Source organism: Lissotriton helveticus, chromosome 6, assembly GCF_964261635.1.
Source record: "Lissotriton helveticus chromosome 6, aLisHel1.1, whole genome shotgun sequence".
In the NCBI taxonomy this organism is placed as follows: domain Eukaryota; kingdom Metazoa; phylum Chordata; class Amphibia; order Caudata; family Salamandridae; genus Lissotriton; species Lissotriton helveticus.
In genome coordinates this window covers 254,230,662-254,256,312 of record NC_136067.1, presented here as the reverse complement: position 1 = coordinate 254,256,312, position 25,651 = coordinate 254,230,662, and the positions used below count along the sequence as shown (strand labels likewise).

The window sequence follows — 25,651 nt, the reverse complement described above, 5'->3', positions numbered from 1 at the left end:
ATGCGCAGCGTATCTTGCTGCAGCTGATGGAGGTCCTATTCTCTATTAAAATAGTGTTCCTCGAGAGTCGTCACCCACTCGCCAATTTCGTCCACATCATGACGTACCTCCTTCTCATCTGCTGCAAGCTGATCCCTGAACTTCTGGATATCCTCTTTTATGGCAGCGAAGAGTTCCACCACAAACGCCTTTGTAGCTGGGGAATCGTCGCCTTCTATCGTACAGGAGGTTTTATCACCAGGCGTGGCGGTCGTCCCTGACAGCTTCATGAGAAGCTCTGTCAGAGATGTCTCCCTTCTGGTGCGTGCTGCTGCCATTTCGCACCTTTCTAGCTGCCAGCTCCCACCTCTTGCACCAACCGCAGCTGGTCAGCCGCATGTGGATCTAGGCCACCACAAGACCCCAGATCAGCCAACGCCACTGGTCTCCTCTCCTCTTAGCTCCCGTGCGAGTCATGTTCATCAAAATGCACCAAATGGCAGGTCCGTCTTCACCACGCCGTCCTGCACCCAGGGGCCTCCGCACCCACAGCGCTCCCCGTCCGCCGACTTTCGGAACGCTGAGGTCCTGCCCTAGACCCGGCCACTTCACTCCCGGCCACCGATCTATAAGGGTGTCCGAGCTAAAATGGAGGCTGAATCACTCACCAGGCATGACAGGCTCCATTGATCAGGGTGGGCAGTCCGCAGCCCCTTTGTGCCCGCTTCTAGGGGACCTCCGAGCTCCCCCCATTGCTCGATTTATTGCAGCCTCTGCACCAGCACGCCTGCCGGGCTCGCGTATCTTCCTGGTGCTGCACTACGGCAGGCGGTGTAAAATGGTGCCTGCTCGTCCCACTCAGCGCCAGTCACAACACCGCCTAGACCTTGCCGCCGCCCTCTGGGGTTTAGCTTACCGGCATTCTCTGTTCCGCGCTCGCCACAGTACCCTCTGAGTCGAGCCGCAGAACGCTTCGTACGGGCCGCAGACCGCCTCGTCCAGGCCACACCAACTCTGCCCAGGCCCGGGTTGCTGCTCCGATCACTCGCGGCTCCGCATAGGCCTCAACTGCACATCGGTGTGGAGATCTGCTCAGACTGTGTCCCTGCACCAGCGACTCACCTCAGGGGTTCCGTGCAGTCCTCTGGTGCCTCCCTGTCTCGATGTGTGGTCCGGGGGCCCCGGGAACAGGCGATCATACAAAGCTAAAGGCTGGCGGTGCCGGAGGGTTACGCTCCTGCGTCCCACCGCGCCGCCATCTTAGCCACGCCCCCGAGTTACTAGATTATAGAGAAATACTGGGTGAAAGTTGATAAGAAGCTGGGGTTTCAATTAGCAAAAAGCAAGACAGTACAATGATAGGGCAGGCCAGCACCACTAGACATTGAGAAATGTACCTCACAATATGGACTGGTGTATGGCAGTGGGCAGGGTATATAAAGGTAGAGGATGCCCCAAGAAATTTGAAAAAAAATCTCGTGGGCTAGGGGAGGAACATAATGGACTTGACTAAGTGAAATGGGAAGTTAAATACCATAGTACAGTTCGCTAAATGCTTAGTCTTTACGGGAACTAAAACAATTTATCCTGCGAGTACTATTTCATAAATAAAACCGCTTAAAAATGTATATGTGGATTATTGTGCCATTTTTCCGTATTTGGTCATTACTGCAATATGGGCATCTTGCAGGGACTCCAAATTTTCCTTTTGTAATGTCATGAAAAGATATATATATATATATATATATATATATATATATATATATATATATATATATGTATATGTGTGTATATGTGTGTGTATATGTGTGTGTATATGTGTGTGTATATGTATGTGTATATGTGTATGTATGTGTATATGTGTATGTATGTATATATATATATATATATATATATATATATATATATATATATATTTATCTGTATATCTCAAACCGAGTCCATCAGCAGATAACGACTCCTGCCCCGCCGGAAAGACAACTCGGACACGGACCATTAGGTTGGTGCAAATTTATTTTATATTGTTGCAGAAATATGCCGCATGACGTTTCGGCTCCGTGGAGCCTTGTTCACATGACAACGTAAATCTTAACAGTGCTCTTTTTAAAGTGACAGTGCATGTTTGAAATTCACCACGTGATTGCTCATTTCAAAGACATGGAAGAAAGTTTGTTAGCAACAAATCACAGCTGACCTATCTATACAGGAGTTCACTTATTTTGCTCAGTGTTAAAATAACAAAATACACAACATCTTAAATACATTTGCTGATGGTCTATAGAATTTGCTATGACAATATTCCTGACATACAGATAGCCTCCAAAAATTTCACATGGAGTACTGAAAAGATAATACCAGCTTAAATACCCCTGCGGATTGTTCGTATAATACTGAACAAAATCCTCATGTATTTCAAGTGTATATAAGTTAGATCAAACCTGTTGGCATAATGTACATGAAAACAGATATTTGTTGAAATAACAAATACTTAGTGCACACTATACATAATAGGATGACTGCCATATAAAGTGCAAATGTGCAAAATAGTGCAAATACGCAATGTAAACATGTAAGTGAAACACACTTTCCGGGTGTCACACGACAACTCTATTGCATTTTGCAGAAAAGATAAATGCATGATATAATACTCAGTTATGGCTATCATCCCAACATTTGACACATTCTCTAGTGTCAGACATAAGTAAATACTATCCTTAGTTAGATTAGATGGCTGCCATATAAAGTGCAAATATGCAAAATAGTGCAAAGAAACAATGTAAACATGTATATAAAATACACTACCTGGGTGTCATACGACGCCCCTATTTCATATAATACCAATGAGAAAATGTACTGCAGGAAAAATGAAAGCATGGTACAGTACTCAAATAGCTCATAACATAATATTTAGTGCCAATCATAGGTAAAATACCCCTGGAAAATAGCAGCATAGGATAGATTCTTATGTAATAAGCTGAAGTAAAGTACAAATGTACATGGTTGTGCAAAACTACAATGTTGGCTAAGATGTCAATTCCAACTGATATTATGTTCCTGTAGGGCTAAAGCCTTCCTCCTCATAAAAAGTCATGTTTGAAATGCTTCCGAGTCAATAAAGGTGAAAGTGCATATATAATGATGAAAGTGTATTTTCCACTTAGAGTATTTGAATTCATCCTCAGTAATCATTTTTTTAGATTTCCATTTGATTAACTTGTGATAGTACTCAGATTTGATAATTTTTAATGTTGCAGTGTTAATTCTTTCATAACACTGACGATCATTCAATTGGAGGTACGCCTCCTTGTCATAATTACTTCTTGTCATGAGGACGATATTACCTCCTTTGTCACTTCCACGTATGACAACATCCTTCTCTTTAGTCATATATATGATATCTTTCCAACATTTTTTTGCACTCGCACTTTCCAATGGAGGCACTGGTGGGCACGTTTAAGGTATAAGTTAGAAACTGTTGCACTTCACTCATCGTTATATTCTCTTCTTTTTTCGTTTTCTTCCCCCCCTTTTTTAATTAACTTTATTGATTATTTTGTTCTTTATATGGTTCTGATGGAGGTAATGGATAACATTGCATTTGAGATAGAAATTATTATCTCAAAAGAACAAAACACAAAAGTGGATTGCTCAGAAAGAAAAGCCATGCATCAATTTTATTTCAAATTATATAAATTATAAATGTATTTAAACATTTTACAAGTGAATGTATTGAGGCACAACATTACTGAATATGTTTTCTATGTTCAGTACCAAGTAATTGCACTGTCACTTTAAAAAGGAGGTTACACAAGACAATGTTGTCATGTGCTTAAGGCAGGGATCTGCCGAAATCAGTCATGGCGACTGGTGGTGTGTGTGAATAAACAAAATTGCACCAAACCTGGGTCGACCCTCGTTTGTTTGAAGAAAACAGCAAAAGCGAGGTTTGTGGCATATATATATTTAGAAATTCTCTTCATCATATAAACTATGAAATCCTTGAGTAAGGTTAACCTACCTTTGTTTTTGTAACCAAATGTACATCACTGGATGGTAGCTGAAATTTGGTAAACTTTATTAGAATGTTTAAAATGTCAGGCTCAAAACAGATTGTATATAATAGCTACATAGGATACATATTAGGTAAATATGTACTATGGTCCAATATTGCCATTGAGTTTTTCTGGTGACAACATAAACCAGTGGTTTGTAAATGTCATTAGAACCAAAGGATCGCAATATAGGACCATATTAAATCTGGTACTATTATTTCTTTTTTATTTTTGTGTATTTAGCTTGAAAAAGCTGTTTGCTTCTAAGTGCAGCTAACATTGACACTGAAGGAAATTAGAACTGTTTCCATTTCTTGAATAAATGGTTAATAAAAACCAACAGAAACATCAATTGTGATGATCAGGGGATTTAGGCAACTTGTTGGCTGCAGTGTTTACCACATATTTATGGATTTGTTGGCTTTACCAAAATGTGAGACTTTGCAGAGTTCACCAAAAAACTTTATTTCTGAGACGGATGAAAATAATACCGGGCTAAGTGCATCATGACTACCATTTTTGCTGCATAATTTAGATGTGTTTTATTTGGTCCTCCATGCCACTTAAATCTAGTCACGCTGACAATGTTAAAGCTCTGCCAAGTGGTTTGGAGAATTCCATGATGATGATAAAATCTATATTTCACAGGTACCCGTGACATTTTCTCCATATTTCATGGTTCCCTGTGCAATAAAAGCACCAAAACATGATTATATATCTGGCCCACCCAGACAAAAAAAATCCAAAAGCCGGGCCTGTGTATACACCATGCCTTGATGCAATGTAGCAGTAAAGCAGACATGGTCGTTCACGGTGTCTACACAAAGCATTGAACACACACCTTCAAGCCGCCATCTTGGAGGCCTGTTGATGACGGCGGATCACAATAAGCGGGAGCAGTTCTAGTATAAGGAGGTATGTTGAGAACCAGAGTAATTCTTTCACATGTAGTATTTCGTTCGAAAAAACTACGCATTCATTCCCCCATATTTTGATCTCACTATCAATAAAACGGATCGGGGTGCAATTAAATCGACACACATCTTTAACAGAATTGGGTGTCTCTATTGTAACTCCTCTTAGAATTCAAATATGTGGGTTGCTATATTCACTCTATGTAAGTTTTGCTTTTTAATTTGCCGGAGTCACATCATTTATTGAATGAGAAATCCAAGATGTCATTGCTGGCATTGTGAAGAAATTACCCGCAAAATGTATCCGGTGAGTTCTGTAAAATAAGCAACACCTCCTGGGGCTTAATTACAATAGTACCCTCCTAACCCACTGCTTTTACAACACATGAACAAACGTTTTTGAGGGAGAGAAGGTCATTCATAGGCTGTCTCCGACTCCAGGTGAATCATACCATGTTAACAAGGTTCACTACCATTGCTCAGTTATTCTAAGTACATGCAGTCTGACAGTATACTCTTTGACACACAGGTTGTTCCATACTGAGCCTTGATTTTTTTTAACACATTTTATTGGTTTTACAAAATAAGAACACGTCAATTGGCCCCAGTGAGATAGTGCATACATCGTAGATTTATAGCATATTAATAGTCAAAGGGCATTATTGCATTTATATTCAAAAGATTCAATCCATTAAACAAACTCCCTCCCTTCTCTGTATAATTATTAACTATTGGAAAGCCACCCACCCTTTCAAACTCACTATTGATATAACATGTGTACGACTTCATGTGTTTGGGGTTCCGTGCCATCAGGTGACCAAATGCTTCTCACATATCTACTGATACCAGCATGGAGGGTATATAGCGAATTAGGAACCCCTTGCTCTCTCACGAAAGAGTTATGTTCCATAAACATGTGATCAATTAACAGCATTTCAACTGTAGTAACGCCTTCGTCTGACCATTTGGTCAGACACCTAGTATAAAGTATCCCGAACGGTGTATGAATCCCCAGCAATGGGATATTAGGAGTGTATGGGCACAGTCCCTTGGTATACTGGATAGCCTATTTCCAGCTGGATATGGTTACTTTCAATAATGGCGGTGCCGACGACGGGGCCTACTTTTGGCAACAACAGTGTGTGTATTACACCCCTGTCCCATGCTGACCACGACATGCCAATCTCTTGGCAAGTGGCGACCAGCTGTCCAGTAAGAAAGCCACTGGAGCTGGCTGGCATAACAGAATGCCTGGAAGTCTGGAACACCCAAGCCTCCCTGGTCTGTACCGAGCTGTAATTTAGAAAGTCCCACTCTCCTTCGTCTCTTACCCCAAATTAACTCAATTAACATTGTGTTTAGCGTTTTAAATATATGTGTTAGGATTATTATCGGTAGATTAATAAAAAAGTAAAGCAATCTAGGGAGCATCACCATTTTAGAAATGGCCACTCTCCCTGCCACTGAGAGTGGTAGTGAGGTCCAGAATGTGATTTGCATTTTTACCTTCCAACAGATCCTGTGGCTATTTGTAGATTTGTATACCCAAATATTTAAATGTGGTGGGTGCAAAAGGAAATGACCAAAGCTCAAAATGAACAGGGTCTAAACGGGCAGTGTCATTAAAATAATAAGGGTAAAATTTGGACTTGTTTATAGTTAGGTCAGAAAGTGTTTGGAAGAGCCTAAATACCGTGGGATGGGGCCCATTGGGGCCCGGAACTTTACTGAGCCTTGACGAAGACTGGTTTAGTTGTAAAGAAAGCATACGCTTCATAAGAGGGTTGAAACGTCTACAGTTCAATATGCTGCCTGAACTGAAACTCTGCTTTTTGAACATCCAAGGACAGATGAAAGTCGCCCATTTATGAGGGTCTACAGATTTGTACAAATTGGACAGGACAGTCAATGAACCTGAAGTGTTTTTTGTTTACATGTATTCATTATTTCCGATGAACTTCACAAGCAACTTTTGATCTAGCATGTAAGGAACACCTCAATGTTTCATTATATGTATTATTGTATTTCAGCTACTAGAAAACCAATTGTATTCACTTAACAACTGAGTTGTTCGGACCTACATGTCTATGGATGTATTTTCTTAAAGCAGTCAATCATACAAGCATGTGCAACTATTCATTTTGGTAATTAGCAAGATGGTTTATCGGACAGAACCACTTATGTTTATGTGCTCTCTAATACAAGACACGTCTGTGTCCGGATTAACTTAGTTAAATGATGAAGAGGTCAGTTGAGTTCATCCTACTCTATGAAGCCTATTTACAAAGGTATTTCCTGTTGTGAGGCAAGTTTACAGTAAAAAATACATAATTTCCACATGTCAGCAATTTAAACAGGGTAAGGTGCAACTGCATTTACTACTGCAAACCACCAACAAAATTGATAAAAGTAAATCTCACTCAAGAGATGAGAAGTGGATGTTCAAAAGTGTGGTTTCTTAGGACGTTTGGGAATTTCAATTGAAAGAATGTTTGCGGACATTCCTAAATTTCGATCCAACCCCTTTCCACAACAAGCATTTGCAATGCAATAGGTCTCGCATTAGGAAAGTGTGAGCTATTGGTATTGTAAATGACAATTTTTTTAATATGTGTTGACTTTGAAAATATATAAATTAATAGCATTGTTATTCACAAAGCCAATAGCACTTTCCTAATGCGAGTCCTATTGGCTATGGCAATGCTTGTTGGTAGCAAGCAAGGACAGTGCTGTTGTGGTGCTGAGTGATGATGTGGTTGGGCTGAGTGATGTGGTGGTGTATTAGAGTGATGTGGTGGTGTATTAGAGTGTTGTGGTGGTGTCCCAGAGTGATGTTGTGATGTCCCCGAGTGATGTGGTGGTGTCCCCTGGTGATGTGGTGGTGTCCCCTGGTGATGTGGTGGTGTCCCCTGGTGATGTGGTGGTGTCCCAGAGTGGTGTGGGGTGTCCCCGAGTGATGTGGTGGTGTCTCCGAGTGATGTGGTGGTGTCTCCGAGTGATGTGGTGGTGTCCCCGAGTGATGTGGTGGTGTCCCCGAGTGATGTGGTGGTGCCCCCGAGTGATGTGGTGGTGCCCCCGAGTGATGTGGTGGTGTCCCTGATGTGGTGGTGTCCCAGAGTGATGTGGTGGTGTCCCCAAGTGATGTGGTGGTGTCCCCGAGTGATGTGGTGGTGTCCCCGAGTGATGTGGTGGTGTCCCCGAGTGATGTGGTGGTGTCCCTGAGTTGTGGTGGCTTTGAAAATATATAAATTAATAGCATTGTTATTCACAAAGCCAATAGCTTACACTTTCCTAATGCGAGTCCTATTGGCTATGGCAATGCTTGTTGGTAGCAAGCAAGGACAGTGCTGTTGTGGTGCTGAGTGATGATGTGGTTGGGCTGAGTGATGTGGCGGTGTATTAGAGTGATGTGGTGGTGTCCCTGAGTGATGTGGTGGTGTCCCTGAGTGATGTGGTGGTGCCCCTGAGTGATGTGGTGGTGCCCCTGAGTGATGTGGTGGTGCCCCTGAGTGATGTGGTGGTGCCCCTGAGTGATGTGGTGGTGCCCCTGAGTGATGTGGTGGTGCCCCTGAGTGATGTGGTGGTGCCCCTGAGTGATGTGGTGGTGCCCCTGAGTGATGTGGTGGTGTCCCTGAGTGATGTGGTGGTGTCCCTGAGTGATGTGGTGGTGTCCCCGAGTGATGTGGTGGTGTCCCCGAGTGATGTGGTGGTGTCCCCGAGTGATGTGGTGGTGTCCCCGAGTGATGTGGTGGTGTGGTAGTGCCCCTGAGTGATGTGGTGGTGTCCCTGAGTGATGTGGTGGTGTCCCTGAGTGATGTGGTGGTGTCCCTGAGTGATGTGGTGGTGTCCCTGAGTGATGTGGTGGTGTCCCAGAGTGATGTGGTGTGAGGGTGAGGGTGTGAGGGTGAGTAAGGGTGAGAGGGGGTGAGGGGTGTAAGGTGTGAGGTTGTGAGGGTGAGTGAGGGTGTGTGAGGGTGTGTGAGGGTGAGGGTGACGGGGTGAAGGTGATGGGGGTGAGGGGGGGTGAGGGTAGGTGAGGGGGTGTGGGGGTGAGGGGGGGTGAGGGTGGGTGAGGGGGTGTGAGGGTGAGGGGGTGTGAGGGTGAGGAGGTGTGAGGGTGAGGGTCCGAAGTAAATGGTGGCAGGGCAGACCGAGAGAAGAGACTGCGTGGTGACTGTGTTGGTCAGTTTCAGAATCAGGAGGGGCAGAGTCAGCACTGTCTGCGAGGGATCAACGTGTCTAGAGGCAAAGCATAGCGGTTGTAGCATTGCAGCTAGCAAGTCGAGTGTTTTCAAGCTGAGTGTCCCTAGAGGAAGGGCAACACAGCAACAGCATTTGAGGAGCAAGGCTACTGTAAACAAGCACGGTAGGCTTTCACTTTCGTTCCGAAACAAGCTCTCGGCATTGCTGTGGTGGGGGGTGGGCGGGAGAGCGGCAGCTTTTGAAGTCTGAAGCCGAGGCACAGACAAATGGTGGTGCGCGATGTGCACGCGGGGGGAGCGGCAGCCTTTGAAGTCTGATGCCGAGGCACAGACAAATGGTGGTGTGTTAAGTGTCTCGCATTATGTGTGCACGCGCATAGATCACATGAACTGTATGCGGTCCGCAGCCGTTTTGGTAGACTGTTCTTTTCCGCTTACTATAATCTCGCCGGAGCAATGTGCAAGCGCATTGGCTCAGGCGAGACCTAAAAATGCTCAGATATTTACTCCAAATATGGGCTGTCGAACTCCCCCTACAGGATGGGATGGAGAAAGCTAGCCTCTAGATTTGCTGGGGTGTAGAGAAAGAGCTTTCTTCACTGGGGGGGAATGTTTTCCCCCCAGTTTTGTATTTATGGATGGAGAAATTGGAACATGAGGAATATATAAAACAGACATTTCCCGTTTCCCCAGTTACGTCCTGCTGGGACTCCCAAACCCACTGACATATCCCTTAAGGTCAACTAACGAGTGAGCCATCACCTTAGCATTGGGAGCTGTAAAATACCTTTTGCTCGCTCGATGGAGTTCAGGCACGATCCCGACTTTCAAGGACTGGCTTCACAAACTATGGGAACTATTGGAGTTGGAAAAACTGACGGCAGCAGTGACACACATGCTGCCATTATTTGACAAGACATGGGGGCCTTGCATCTGCCATCTCTCAGACGAATTTCGAGAACTGATGTGTCCAACATATCTACGAGTTCTTTGCCTGACCCACACTGATTGGGAACACGCTCAGACAGGTGGCTGACGACTGCATGCTATTTGGCTCCAACCCCCCTCCATAACATGACCTTGAGGTATTACCTTTTCGACTGGTTGTCACAACACACCCTTCCCCTATTCTGTCCTTTTCTCCCACCCTGTCCCCTGTAACCTACTACGTTTTACTTGCCGTTACAGTTACTTAGTGCTGCCTCACCGGCTATTGGATGTAGGTGGGATAATGGTTGTATTTGTTGTTTATACTTCTAATAAAAGAGATCTTAAACCTAAAAAGTTACTTTAAATGTTTTGGCTTACTCCAATAAGGATGTTGGATATTGGGAACAAAAAATTAAGTAGCTGACACCCAAAATCGGATGAGGAGACAGAACTCCTGAATTAGTCCATTTAACAATACCTCAGCTCATAAAAAAGCAAGATGATGGAGTATGACAGATTCTAACAGAAGACTTTCAGAACAGTTATTCATTACATAGCTCCATCAAATTATTACGTGTTTCTATCCACCCGGTTCTCATCCATTGACCAACCAGTGAGTCCAGCTCCCTCTGCCCCCATGTCTTGGCATGTTCTCTACAATCCATTCATGAGGATGTAATCTATCATTCAAACACCGCTAAAGTCATGTACAAGAGATATGCGTATTCATATTGCTCTCCAGGGACTTCTTACAAAGGTGCAGACTGAATGGCTTTTTAATTGGTACTTACATCTGCCTCGGTATAATAAAACGTTTGCTCCACATTTTGTTAGGCAGTTTCCAATTTCTATTGCAACCAGTCCTGTGTCTATTCAACTTACCATAGTAATGCACTAGTGGGTTCACCCTGTTTTTCAGATCTCTTTTGTAGCTTTCAGCTCCTGGTGCTTCCTATAATCCCTTCATTCACCTCCTGTTATGATTAAAAATGTGGGGTCCGTGCAACTCTTAATTCCTGATAGGTGAATGGCCAATTAGAGTACCTCATTAGCTGAAAGGGTTATAGCCTAGGAACCTGCTTCATGTGTCCATGCTATCCTGATGGTTCAAGTTTTCATTTCTGCTCCCCATCGAACCATAGGGAACATTTCAGAGGTGGGGTACTGTCAGGAATCCCCAGAAACCAAGCTCACATCCACATGCAAACTAGAGGGTAAACACCAGGGCAGACAGATGTAGGTGAATAATGTTGGTTGAAGTGGCATGGTCGATGGAGCTGGAGGTGGTGGAACCCAGTGAACTCATGGTGGTTGAGAGACTGAGGACAACAAAATAGATGTCATAGATAACTTCCTTCTCAAGACAAGATGGCCATCACTATTAGTCCATGGGATTCGGACAAAGCATTAGTTCCAATTCCCGCTTAAGAGTGGCACAGCAGTTTAGAAGGCAGCCTGGGCTTCACTTCCTTTCCTGCAACTGAGTGTGTTACTGGTTTCTTCCATTGTCGCTCAAAGTTTGGACCAGTTTATCCTAGCATTGCACATTTGTTGTTTTCTCTCAGGGTCCCTTTCCATTCAGGATTCTGATTTATTGCACAGATCAAGTCTACCTGGAATTCATATCCTCTGCCATGCACCTGCGGGGAGCTCCGCTCTTCCATGACTATGAATAGTAGGAGTAAATGTGCCAGACTGACAAACTTTGTTATGATCCACTGTGTTGACATATAATAATCAGTATCTGTGATGCAGCAGTATTGCAGAGAAGACTCCAGTGTTTCTAACATTCCAACCCTCTTTCCCCGGATTACTTTAGGTCTAATTTTTTGCACTGGTTTTCACTCAGTGTGCATATTTATTAGGATACTGAGAGGTAGAGGAGCTGTCTGCTTTCATTCCTTGCAGTAAAGCATAAAGGTGACCCCCTATTTAGTTTAGGCCTAAGAGGAGGGGGAAGGAAATAAACACAATGAAAAACCTCGTATCTGGTCTATGTTGCTTTTCAAATGGTAACGGCGCTACACTACAAAACTGATAGCCCTTTTAGGGTTGAACCAATGGAACCTCTCTCTCCCCGTCATTTAAAGTGTTGGCAGACTTGATATATTGACTGACATGAAAAGAGGTAACCACTTTGGATAAGAAAACTGCCCAGGTTACCCATATTAATTAGTCCAGGAAGAAGGTGGTGTATGGTGGTTGCACAAAGAACACCTGCACTTCACTCATATGGTGTGCAGAGATGATGGAAATCAGGAAAACTGTTTAAGCTTCAGTAGACACAGCGAGCAACAGTGCATCTGCACAAGAGGCGTACACATAAGAAATGTCAATAGCTTGTAATCCCGTTGTTGCATAACAAATGGATTCAGGGAAAACATGTGAGTCACGCTTTTGATAAAACCTGCACACATAGGTATGTTTATGATGGTCATGGAAGTACCATTGTTTAGCATTTTAATTTACTCCACTCTGATGTAAAGCAGTCTTGTGCTGTCTGTATATGTAGTAACTGTAAACTCAGTAGACCCAGACCTCCTTCCTTACTGTGTCTGGTCATTTATTCTTTCAATGTACTTTGTGCTTTCTATTTCGTGATACCGTCCTCAAAGACCTTCTGAAGTTCCTTAAATATGCTAAAGTTTACTCAAAGCAGAATTGCCAGGAATAAGTATCAAAGTAGTAATCATACTAATTTTGAATGGTGCATTATGCCTTAGCCTTAAACACAAGCTTTAAAGCTGTGCCTGTACAAAAAAAGACACAAAATCAGAATGGTGCCTTCTACAAGGATAATACTTGAGGGTCACTGTTGGTTGTTACCCTTTCTGCAGGATCACCCCTGATGTTTGCCTTCTGTTGCTGAACCCGTTTTTGTTGACCCTAGAACTCTGTGCACTTAACCCCTGCTAACTGGTGGCAAAGTGCCTGTGCCCTACTCTCTAAACTTGTAAGCCCTTAGTATATGGGACCATATGTACCAAGGGCCTGTAAATGAAATACTACTAGAGGGATGTAGCACTTATTGTGCCATACACAAAGGTGCCACTATAAACATGTCTCCAGGCCTGCCTTTGCAGTCTAGGTATGCAGTTAACCTACCATTTCGGCATGGCAAAAAAATCATTTTGCCAGACCAAAAAATCATTTTGCCAGACCTAAGGCTTCCTTTTTTTATACATAGATATGTCACCTCTAAGGTATGCCCTAAATGGCCATAGGGCAGGGTGCATGGTATTTTTTATAAAAAAAGGCATGTATATTAAATGTTTTACATGAAATTTAAAATCCAACTTCATGATCATGTCAGATTTTAATTTCTTTTCAAAATGACACTTTTCGAAAATTGTAATTTTCTACCTAAAACTAAAAGACTTTCATGCCAGTGTCCATTTGTCACCTGAACCCTAATGGCTCAACTATGGTCAAATGTGTATTGTGCTCAGACACTGGCCAAAGGACTCTGGGTCCGTGGTGGGGAACTCCTCCCTTGCCCTGCCACTTCCTGAGGTTCAATCGGTGTCTACCTTGTCACTGGCAGATGAAGCTCATAACTAAGCATGCCTCCCCTTTGTCTCTCTGGTCAGGCTGGCACCAAACCAGAATTGGTTTAGGGGTGGGGGAAAGCTTGCCATCCACTAGCAGGCTGGCACTCTGCATAAAAGAGGACCCACACAGACTTCTTTTCAGAATACTCCTGGACCTGAGAAGAATAGGATGGACCTGGGAAGAATAGGATTGCCCTGCTGTCTAAAGAATCAAAGAGAAGAATGAACCTGCATGCCTTGAACACAGGACCCCAGAAGTGACTCCAAGGGTCAACTGGTTGACCTCTTGTTTGAGCTACAGAAACACAACAAGCTTCTGGAGATCTATCTCCCTGCAACTGTCGAACTGACCAGTCCCAACTAGACATGCCCAGGCCCCTGCGCTGGCCTTTGTTGGAGTGAGTCCTAATCCCCAAGTTGTGCCCCCCAGGCAGAACTGGACCTTTGACTGGTGTTAGAGTGTACTCCTCCTGTTCCCAAAATGCAAAAGTAGGTCTTAAAAAACTTTTTTGCAACTTTTTTGCCTGGATAACTGTTGGAGATCGGGACTGTTGTTGAAGTCGCAGCTGTCAACGTCAGACCACCGTTCGGCCTCAGCTTGCTGGTTTGCTCTGCTGAAGGAGAACTGACTTCGAGAAAATCAAACCTAAGAGGGTTTCATCGGGACTGACACTGAGTAGCATCACAGTAACATTAAGGCCTTACTGGGCACAGACTTTGGCAGCTCGGAGTTTTACTGCCATCTTCAACGACTGCACCGAGACCCCGCTCTCCAGCAACCTGATGTTGTTGAGCCCTGCTTCAGAACCAGCTTACAGCTTACCACGCTAATGACACATTGACAAACAGTTTTCTTCCAAAAATGTTTCTAAATTAGAAGATAAACTTTCCACCCCGTCTAATCTGGTGCCTGTATCTGACTGGCAATACATTGCAGTCGGTCTTAACTTTTGACTTTGACCTGGCCTAGTGAAACTAGAAAAATGCAGTTGTCACTTTGTGCTTCTTGGAAATATTTTATTTCAAACTTTAAAAATTCATACCTCTGGTCCATCTTATTGGATTTTTGTTGTTTTAGTGTCATTATATGTATTAAAATTATACTATTTTTCTACGTTGGTTTGGGATTTTTCTTGTGTTGTATTTTCACTTTATTACTATTTGAGCACTGCATAAATTATTTACAAATTCGCTTCTAAGTTAAGCCTGACTGCTGCTTTTGTGCCAAGCTACCAGAGAAATAAGCACAGGTGTATTTAGTGACTTTGGTGGTTCAACATAACAACGATTGTTATTGTTTGAGGTGTTTTCTCACCCCCTCAACTAAAACTCCAATTTCTTACAGATAAGACATGTTGAAACAGACAGCCGTCCTTACAAACTTTCCCTTTTTTGTTTGTGACATAAGATTCCAATCCTAAGTTAACAACGGCAAGGGAAGACAAGGATATGTGTAATGGAAGAAAAAAGGCAAAAGTAGGGGACCGATTTCATAATGAAGTAATTAAACCTTTTGAATAGATTTAGGCAGAATGGGGGCTTCCACAGCATGAAGAATATAAATACTACCAATTAAGTTTCTGGATACTGCACATGTAGATTAAGAAAGGAGCTACAAGGCAACTGACAATCTTCACAAAATAGCTTAGAAGAAAGATGTTGAATAAACTAGAGCTAGCCATTTACAAGCTACAGAGGAAGAGCCAGGATTTAACAAACTGTCCTGGGAAAGGGAACGCAGTAAGCCAGTGAAAGCAAAATAAGGGGGGAGACAGTCAATGGAGCCAGCTGTACTTTTCGAATTGTGTACAATGACTTTTCATTCAAAATATTAACTTGTTGGAATGAAACCCCACACAGGGTACATAAATGAAACTGGAATGTACCAGACGCCTGCTAAAGGCATTGAGAAGAGTGGCACGCTCATGCATGTATTATGGGGATGCCTCAAGTCGGGGAGGGAGCTGGAGGTTATTTTGTCAGCATCTGATATATCTTTGATGACGCATTTATTTGGACACCATGTGTCATCTCATTGGGGCCCCTGACTGAAGGATTACAGCCTTTATTAAGTATGCCTGAGAAATGGACTCTACAACTTCTTTTGAGAGCAAAGCAGAAAAATTGTAATGTTTTAGTGGAAAATGCTTCTGCCTGAACAGAGAACTGATTGCTTTATGTATACGATTTGTTAGGTGTGGATAAAATCAGTGACTAAAATAACACTACATAGGGTGTGAGAGATGTTGGGCAACCCTGCTAAAGTGTCTGGCAAGACGCTACAGAGAGTTACAATTTCCAAAATATTTGTGGGCAGTGGGGATAGTGCAAATGTTGTCAACAATTCATGTTGGCAGAACAAAGGTAGAAGGGAAAAACTAAGGTTCAGCAGGGCAGACAGAAAACAGCTGCATTATGGTGAGAGAGAGAATGATGGTGAGAAGGAGAGCACAACATATATGAAAAATGGTCTCATTGGTGGAGTTCAGAATGGAAGCTGGCAGGAAGGGAAGTGATTAATAAAGCAAGTGTAATATTAGCGTTGAGCAAAATCAAATAAGATATATGGACACATAATACCAGACTGAGACTGTCCCAAGCCTGGTCCGTGGAATGGGTCTGATCAGCTTTCTGTAAAGCTGTGGATAGATGACAATTTTCTAACAAAGAAATAAGGCAATTTCTAGTGCTAGAATATTGGTAAAGATTATTACAGAAAACAATTTAAAGTCCTTTCTTTAGGTCTGATAAAAATGCCTCTCCCATTACTAGTCAGATAAATTGTTGTTGGTTATCAATGAGATGTGAGAGTATTTAACCTACAAAGCGATCGATTAAAAACAACTGTGCCTGTTGCACTGTGGACAGAAATGGTGTCAGTAACTTGAACTTTTAAAGAGGAAAAAATAAGTTAAAGCTACCTAGATTTAGAACAGGGTATATATGAATTACCCTTTTTTGACAACTAATTATAACAAATAACAATGAGGCTTTGAATATGGTTCTATCATCCCTACATAAAGAAATCTGGGTGCCATGATTAAAATGGGTGAATAATCTCTTACCCCCAGACTAGCTGAAGGATTCTGGGTAAAGCTTCAAGACAAAACTCCCCACCACTGCATCGACTATGAAAAGTAACTTGCAATCTATTGTGTTCAGAGACCATTGATATAAGAATAAATTCTCCCTCCTACAAGGAAAGTATTCTCCTGGAGAAACAATCTGAGAAGATGATGGTGCAGGGACCTGTGGAGGGTTCCGTCCAATAGAGCCTGGCAGACCAAAATTTAGGGTCCTTAAAGACAGTGTTGATGCAGGGCAATAAGTATAAGAGTTTTACAATGAATAAAGCCAGTCTTTGAGTGATCTCTAGTACTAGTAGGGATTTGTTTAAGGAAGTTACACAATGCAATTAATCACTGTATTTGAGTGCCTGCTAAATGACTGGTGGTTCAATAAGAAGAGAAGTGTGGTGGCATTCACCATTGCAAAAAAAGGAACACATTATGAGCAAACTCTCAACAGCCGGTAGCTTCAAGGTATCCATTGCCTTCAACGGTTCATTGATATATACTGTTTAACTGAACTGGAGCTTCAAGTTCACAACCTTCATCTTGAATATTTTCTGCTACAGGTCTTTCAACACAAGCTCCATTTTCAGAGGCTCTAAGGGGTAAGACAGGCTGAGGCCAAGATTTTGGCCAGCAGTTAGTGAACTGGAAAGGAAAGTCACCCTCACCAGTTGCAAGGTGAGTAGTGCGGTTTACAAAAGTTATTATTGATTGATTGATTAATCTGCTAATAACATTGCTTAACAGCCAAGGCCCTTGAGACAGGTCAAGAGAAACAATCTACTACTGTTTTACAACCCTAGAGTCAATGATTGCACTTTATGTCAGGACAGAGTGAGATCTGTGTCTTGGATTTTTCAATTCTAAGCCCTAGAGAAACGGATTAGAGTAAAAAAAACATATGAAGGATACGGTGTGTGGCACACAAATTAAGGACAGTTACGTCATCGGAATTATGTATATTTCTAAATGAAATACGGCCGTTTTAAACTAAGTGTTTCTATGAAATAAAAAACAAACTACATAGCAGATCTGAAGGATTCACAAAATAGTACTAGGCTTTAAAATGACAATGAGTAAGAATGCCTTTATACTGTGCATCTGCAACGTTAATGCTGGGTTTCAGGATTACAGAGGCTCTGAAAATTATGTTTATCCACAAGATGACTTGCTGTGATTCCATCTTTCCACAAACCCAGGCTGACCCTCTTTCTCGTAGTTCTGACAGAAACAGCAGTTAGTCATTTGTCTCAAGCTGCGCTTCACCGATAAGGCTCGCCAAGGCGGAAGAAGCATGCCTGAGGTTGCTTCACGGCAATACCGAGGGGACACTGTGTAAAGTTTGGGGGCACAGTTTCTTTTGGGAGCGGGGCCGGTCTGATTTGCTTACAGTCGGTCCATGTCAATAATGACAGTCTGCGTTTGAGACGAATTCTGCATCCACCCATCTCTACTTGTTTTCGCTTAACAGGGACGTAGGTTTTGGTTTCATTACGAACTGCACGACAGGCAGAAGCACTCTGGCCCTCAGTACAGGGCTTTCAGACAAATCACAGAATACTTGGCATGTGCATGCCCGGACTACTGCTAATTAAAAGCCCGGAAAATAAAAGATTTGGCACACTTCAAACTCCGAGAGCTAGGATTTATTTCTAACCCTATAATTACAGGGTGAACTCTACCTCGCACTTTTGTAGTGATGGTAATAGATAATGTTAAAGTTTTCCTCTTTCAAGTAATGCTTAGCCTTACAATATATCTACACAAAACAGAGTTCATCGCTGAGTGGTGCAGCAGCAATAACCTGGTTTGCAGACAGCAGAGCAGCACCAGAACACTGCTGCCTTCTGTCAACAGGACGGTGTGTAACATCAGGCACTGTAAAGTTTATCTTTCCCTTCGCTGTGTTATGACTGCGCAAAAAGAGAGCAGGCTTTCCCACTGTGCCAACATTAAGGAAACTGCTTTTCACTGCACGTCAGAAAAAAAATAACTTTGGGGTCAGATTCTCAACATTCCACATACAAGTTTAATTTAAAATAAATCACCTTTTAGGAGTACATTCCGAATGCTTTTAATTCAGTACTTCAAATGAGCTTTAATAGTTGGTTCTGTGGTGTTTGTCCAGTACGGTTACCATCAACGAGTAGCTTTAATCACAGACCATCTGTATACTGTAAATAAATGAAGCTTTTCACGGACAGTTAAACAGGAAAGGTGCCGACAAAAACACCTCGGCGTAACTCTGGCATGTGTGTGTTGAAATTTCCAAAATCACCAATGGACGCTGAGCACATTAATGGCAGCCATATGTCACAGGAGGCGTGCATAACAAGTTGACGACAGCAATCTTTAGCAACAAAAGCATCCCCTGACCCGTGCAGCACATACAAATATCGGAAGCCAGCGCTGACAGGGGTCTTCCTGTCCCAACAAAGAGCACAACAGTTCATGCAGGAGAACAAGACTGCTTACCATTCATGGCTGTGGGAAACTGGGCCATCGTGGTCCCGAATGTGCGGCGCTAGCTCTCGGCCATCTGCAACGTGAAAACATTGTCCCATTAACGAAGCAGCGAGAGCGCCCCTGGGCGCGGGGGACGCCGCTTCCCCTCGGCCCGGCCGCAGCGCACTTCCAAGGGCGAACAATGCAGGGCTTCAGGCTGCCCGTGAAGCAGCTGAGTGTACGCTCGGGAGGGGTGCGGGGAGGCGCCGTGCAGGCACAGTCAGCTCCCAGTGTCGCGCTCTTACAGGGGAGCGGCACCAGCCGGGCCGTGCTTCACAGCCCGGGCACCACGCACGAGAGCGGAACTACAGCAACTGCACGAGAGCGGAACTACAGCATCAACACATGGTCCATGGGCCCTTGGCACGGGGCGCGCACTGCCGTTTAAGAACCCAAGCCAAGCGCTCACAATAATAACCGTTGCATTCATTAGGAAAAGGAGAAAATACATGTTGGCACAAGACACTTTATGCATGCAAAGTTTTTATTGGTTTTTTTTTTGCAATCTGAGTAAAGTCAGTCTTTTTTTTTTTTAGCAATCACAGCACTGGAATTACTGTCATTAAACACCGAATACAAAACTGCAGCAACTCAAAGCACCACACTACAATTAAGGCTGGGACGTCAGCTTTTAGCGAAAGGCAACATATTATTATTACAATCTTGCAGTCAGCAAAAATAAAAACTGCAACAGCAGCTATAATCCTGAAAATCGGCACGGACACAGTCAAGCCACTGCGCTGAAATGTGTTAGTTTATTACAGAAGGGTTGCACTGGAAGCAGATTCATGAAGGGTAGCTGATGAGCAGCTTGGACGCTCAGTTTAATAATAACTTGTGTCACTTACTTGGTCAATCGAACAGTGCAACCACCTACGACCCACTCATTATGTGTGCACTCAATGCTTTGCGTACGAGGCTGGGGTAAGCACAAGCAAAATATGGCACAGGCCTTTAGAGAAGCGATAGTGCCACTCAGCTTGCCGCTTACCTATCCTTAACGAGCAGGAATGGGCCACAAAATTACATTGATAGTGGGACAGCATCACATCTAATGCAGGCCCATCAGCAGTGCATAATTTGTAAAATAATAACTGGCAGGGCCCAAGATATTTCTGAGGAGACCACTGCAGCTTGTACCAACAATATCTTCTTATAGCTACATTCAAATAAATGTGACAATTTGGACTATACTATGTCACCCAAAGATGTCGGAATGGCTTGAGCTGGTATTATTTTTTTTTAATCATATTTTGAATTTTTAAACTCTTTGATCGAGAGACAGCTGAACCATGTGGTGGACTGTTTTAAATATGTGCCAGTGATACTGTCAAACACCCTCACAAATTAAGCATTGCGCATCAGGGGTGATGAGCCAGGTTGTGACTGAGAACCTCATGGCAAATTATTGATAATACTGCTAATTGCATCATGTATACTGTCATAGCATCCATCAGAAGTTCTCTGTGATATGCAACTGCAAAATGCAAAAGCTCGAATATCTATAAAACTCCTGTAAATGTAAAAACCGAATAAAACAGATTTAAAAAAAGAAAAAAATAAAGAGAAGAGAGAGGGAGTTGTACGTTTTCCTAGTAAGCATCATACAACAACATGTTTGAGATGCCCCTGCACTATTTAACACAGCCTGCATTTATTTATTTTTAGCCGATAAGCCTTCATTTCCTCATGGTCCACATGTTTTTTTTTGGTTAGATCTAAACCTTGTGAAGAGAGCCCAAATGGAAACTTAGTATATCAGGCAAGATAGCTAGCCCTCTGATAGTCCTTCAACAATGAGCAGTACCAGGGCCAAGAGGGCTTTTCTGTAAATGAAGATACGCCTGACACCTTTGAGTAGTTCATTGATGCGATTTTACATTTTGCTTAAAAGTATCAAATATGATGCTGTTATCTACCAGCAGTTCCCTAATTTAGACAATGTCAAGCCATAGCATTGAAAAGGTTGTATGGTTCTAAGTAGCTGTACTTATCAGTATAGTTTACATTTATTATGGATGAGCATTGTTGACCAGATTGTTCATAGAATGGGAAAGTTCCAATTTCGTGTTTTTCTTTCTCCAGAAGAGTTTTGCACTTCCTTATTCCTATGTGAATAAATGCATAAAATGTTGGGGAAAAAAATGCTTTGGCTAATAAAACAAGCATTAGAAATGCAATCGGGCTCGGATTTATTTGAGTTTGAGCTAATGGCATTGTAAATGCCAATGTCTTTTTGCCATGTGTTATGGAGTGTGTGCATGTGGTGAATAAATCAACTTTTTGGTGACAAAGAAAAAAATGTTTAACAAATAAAATAAATAAAACACAGAAAGCGTCGAAACACGTTGATAAATGGTACTAAACCACTCTCTCCCCCGCTCGTCATCAAGTATAGGATGTAAAATGCAGGCTCCTATTCTATAAAAGTAAATAAATAGTACGCCAAACCCTTACTCAATGCGAACAAATCTAACGAAAAAAAGTTCAGTCCCGTTTCAAAAACAAATGTCTTTGAGCACAATGAAATGTTTATTCAACGGCTTGGTGTTTACAGGTAGAACAGGCCTCACTGCGGATGCTACTGACCTAAGTTGTGGTGAATTTGGCCAGGCAACCGTGTATCTTAAACTGCTTCTTTCGAAAACCACGTTCACTGCGTGAAACAATTCGTGTCAGCGTGAACGCTCAAAATATAGCTGACAAACCATACGGCATGAACCTTAACCGGCTAATTACTAATGCCAAACAGGTTGGATTATTCCTGTGCGAATTTAGGATAACACAAAATGATTTCGAATCGGTAAATATTCTGAGCGTAGCTAATGCCTGCATAGCAGTTGTAGTTAAAGCTAATAAGACGCAGAGCTGATAGTGCTGTCCGAATGCAACATGTATTGTGCCAATTTACTTTTCCTATTAAAATGTAAAATGTGCTAAGTGTATACATGGATTAAGAGTAAATCTGAGACCGTACTTAAATCACAAACAAGAACTGGAGCCGTAGCCGGGGGCCGGTGACCAGAACCGTCACCGCCGCCGCCGCCACAGCCCACCACAGCCCGGCGGCAAAGGTGAGAGCGGAGTGCAGCAAGCGGTAAGCGGAGATCGTATCATCACTCGTCCCCGCCACAACCACCGCTAACTGTCCGCCGCGGCCGTTCTCCCGCCAAGCAAGCCAAGCGGTGCAACTCGGTGAGCAGTGAACGGCCCCCCACCTGTAGCTACCTGTAGCTGCCGGCAGCATCACAGAAAAGGAAGCTGCGCGCAATGAGCGCTGCAGATTTGTGAACGCGCCCGGCCATCTGGATTCACTAACGGAGGCACCCTGACAGCTCCTAATTATAAATAATGTACTTCTTTGCGCGAGCACGCACGAAATATGCCTCAAAATAGCGGAACAAAACTACATTTACCCTATCACTTCAAGCCTATTAAAAAGAAAACACAAGGAAGACGAATCACTGACCAGATGACAGAAAACGCTAAGGAATGTCTGGAATTTCTCTCTCCAAGGCCCTCTTCTTCTTTTTTTTCTCCTTTAACATTAGTTCTCTAACTCCTCCCCTTCAGGGGGAGGAGTCCGAGCCCTAAAAATAAAAAAAGATCAGGGGCGTGAGCCAGGCAACTAGAGCTGGGACAAAGGATACCATTGGGGAAGAGTGTACTGAGGCAGCATGTAATCTTTTACTCTTTCACACAGCCTGTCTTCCCCACAATCATTTTCCAACTTCCAGCCTTTACAGTTTCAGTTTTGCTGCTCTCTTATAGGGCGGGAACAGTTTTAGTAAAGATGTCCATATATGTTTCTTCTATACATGGGCTGCATGCTGGAGAAAAGCTCCCGACACCGCGGGGTACAAACAAGCCAATGTTCCATGTAGAAAACATGCTAAAAGTAAGAAATATACCCAATCGTCTCATACGTTGCTCAGCTAAGAGATCATCTGACTGCCCAACTCTAGGAGAGAACTTGTGACCACTGAATTTAACAAATCATATATAGCCTTCAAGGGACCATCAGCCCCACAGAACCGCAGCAATAATTGCAAAATAATGTGGTTTTCTCTTCTGTGCCTTCAAATATTTACCTCTGTCCTATTGGTGTTGAATTTACCACTTTCTTGCAACCATTTGTCACACTGAATAAAAAATAAGTGACCCAACAAAACAAACAAGCATTTGCAATGCAATAGGTCTCACATTAGGAAAGTTTGAGCTATTGGTATTGTAAATGACACATTTTTTATTTATGTGTTGGTTTTAAAAATAGCGAAATTAATAGCTTTGTCATTTACAATGCCAATAGTTATAATTTTTGCAAATGTGACACCTATAGCATTTGTAATGAAATAGGTGTTGTATTTACCTGACTTACATGTATTGATATTACAAATAACAATGGCTTTTAATTTTTTTTATTAATTAATACTTAAATACAAGTTATTGTAATTTATAATGGCAATAGCTTAAACTTTTGTAAATAACTTATGAAGATTATGTTCAGTGTATTTTATTGTGACGAAAATCCAAGAACAGAAGTGAAATATTAACATCTTTTTGTGACATTTGTACTAAAGCTTAAAACATTGAGAGAACATATTTGAACCAGTTGTTGTTGAATGGTTGGACAGATTGATGCTGTGGTGGCGCTGAGTGATGTTGTGGAGGCGACAAGTGATGCTGTGGCATTCAGTGATGCTGTGGCGGCGCATAGTGATGTTGTGGTGCCCCTGAGTGATGCTGTGGTGGTGCTGAGTGATGCTGTGGTGATGCGATAGAGTGAGGGCGATAGATAGAGTGAGGGCGATAGATAGAGTGAGGGCAATAGATAGAGAGAGTGGGGAGAGGGGAGATGGAGGGGGAGAGAGGGGAGTGAGGAGAGAGGGGAGTGAGGAGGGAGGGGAAAGAGAGGGAGGGAAGAGAGGGATTGAAGAGTGAGGAGAGGGGAGAGTGAGGAGAAGGGAGAGAGAGGAGAGGGGAGAGTGAAAAGAGAGGAGAGGGGAGAGTGAAAAGAGGGGAGAGGGAAGAGTGAGGAGAGAGGGGAGAGTGAGGAGAGAGGGACTGGAGAGAGGGAGGGGAGAGTGGGAGTGAGGAAAGAGGGGGGAGGGGAGAGTGAGGAGAGAGGGGAGAGTAAGGAGAGAGGGAAGAGGGGAGGAGAGAGAGGGGAGGGTAGAGAGGGAGGGTAGAGAGGAGAGAGGTGAGAGAGGAGAGGGGAGAGAGGGGGAGGTATAGAGGAGAATAGTGAGGAGAGAGAGGAGAGTGGTGAAAGGGGAGAGTGGTGAAAGGGGTGAGTGGTGAAAGGGGTGAGTGGTGAGTGGTGAGGGGGGAGAGTGATGAGAGAGGATAGAGTGGTGAGAGAGGAGAGAGGGGGAGTGAGGATAGTGAGGAGAGGGGAGGGGAGAGGTAGAGAAGAGGGGAGAGGGGAGAGAGAAGGGAGAGGGGAGAGGGAGGAGAGAGGAGAGTGAGGAGAGGGGAGAGATGGAGGGGAGAGTGGAGGGAGGGGAGAGTGGAGGGAGGGGATAGTGGTGAGAGGGGAGAGTTGTGAGAGGGGGAGAGTTGTGAGAGGGGGGAGAGTTGTGAGAGGGGAGAGTGAGGAGAGAGAGAGGTGAGAGGGAGTGGAGAGTGAGGAGAGGGAGAGTGGTAAGAGGGGAGAGAGTGGTGAGAGAGGAGAGTGGTGTGAGAGGAGAGAGTGGGGAGAGTGAGGATAGTGAGGAGAGGGGGGATTGAAGTGAGAGGGAGGTGAGGGAGGGAGGGGAGAGTTGTGAGAGACAGGTGAGAGGGGAGAGTGGGGAGAGGGGAGAGAGGAGAGAGGAGAAGAGAGGAGAGAGGACGGGAGAGGGGAGAGTGGATAGACTGAGGGGAGGGGAGAGTCAGGAGAGAGAGGAGAGGAGAGGGGAGAGTGAGGAGGGGGGAGAGTGAGGAGAGGGGAGAGTGAGGAGAGGGGAGAGTCAGGAGAGGGGAGAGTGGTGAGAGGGGGGAGTGATGAGAGAGGATAGAGTAGTGAGAGAGGAGAGAGTGGGGGGAGTGAGAATAGTGAGGAGAGGGAGATAGTGAGGAGAGGGGAGAGTGAGGCGAGGGGATAGTGGTGAGAGGAGAGTGGTGAGAGGGGAGAGTGGTGGGAGGGGACAGAGTGGAGAGTGGTGAGAGGGGGGATGGAAGGGCTTTGCTGCGATGCAAGGGCATGTTCTTCACTTTGCACAGAAAATACGTTCATAATCCGTTCCTAAAGTTGTCACAGTATCTGTTTTTTCCCTGCTGAAATGATTCAGCGGTATCGTTTTTCGTCTCTTACAAACGGAAAATATCAATGACAGAATCTGTCAAAAGCTAAAAAAGAAAGTCGTTGTAGGCCCTACAATTTAAATGTGATGTATAACATACCTTTCATCGGTAAGGGAGATGGCCGTAGCAGGGTCATTACAGCTGTGCTCGTTGCCTGCC

The 25,651-nt window shown here is 43.6% G+C and overlaps 1 protein-coding gene across 6 annotated transcripts in view; it reads right to left on the bottom strand.

Annotated features, from left to right (window-relative positions):
• The window catches only part of ITSN2 (intersectin 2), a 1,402,222-nt gene that overhangs the window by 1,190,435 nt on the left and 186,136 nt on the right, over positions 1-25,651 (bottom strand). For 4 of the 6 annotated variants that reach the window (XM_078647702.1, XM_078647706.1, XM_078647705.1 and 1 more), the window contains exon 2: positions 19,178-19,241. The exons of the other annotated variants lie outside the window; for them this stretch is intronic. In XM_078647702.1, the coding sequence (XP_078503828.1) occupies positions 19,178-19,205 (28 nt within the window). In that variant the 5' untranslated portion in view covers positions 19,206-19,241. The remainder of the gene's footprint in view (positions 1-19,177; positions 19,242-25,651) is intronic. 6 annotated transcript variants of the gene reach the window in all.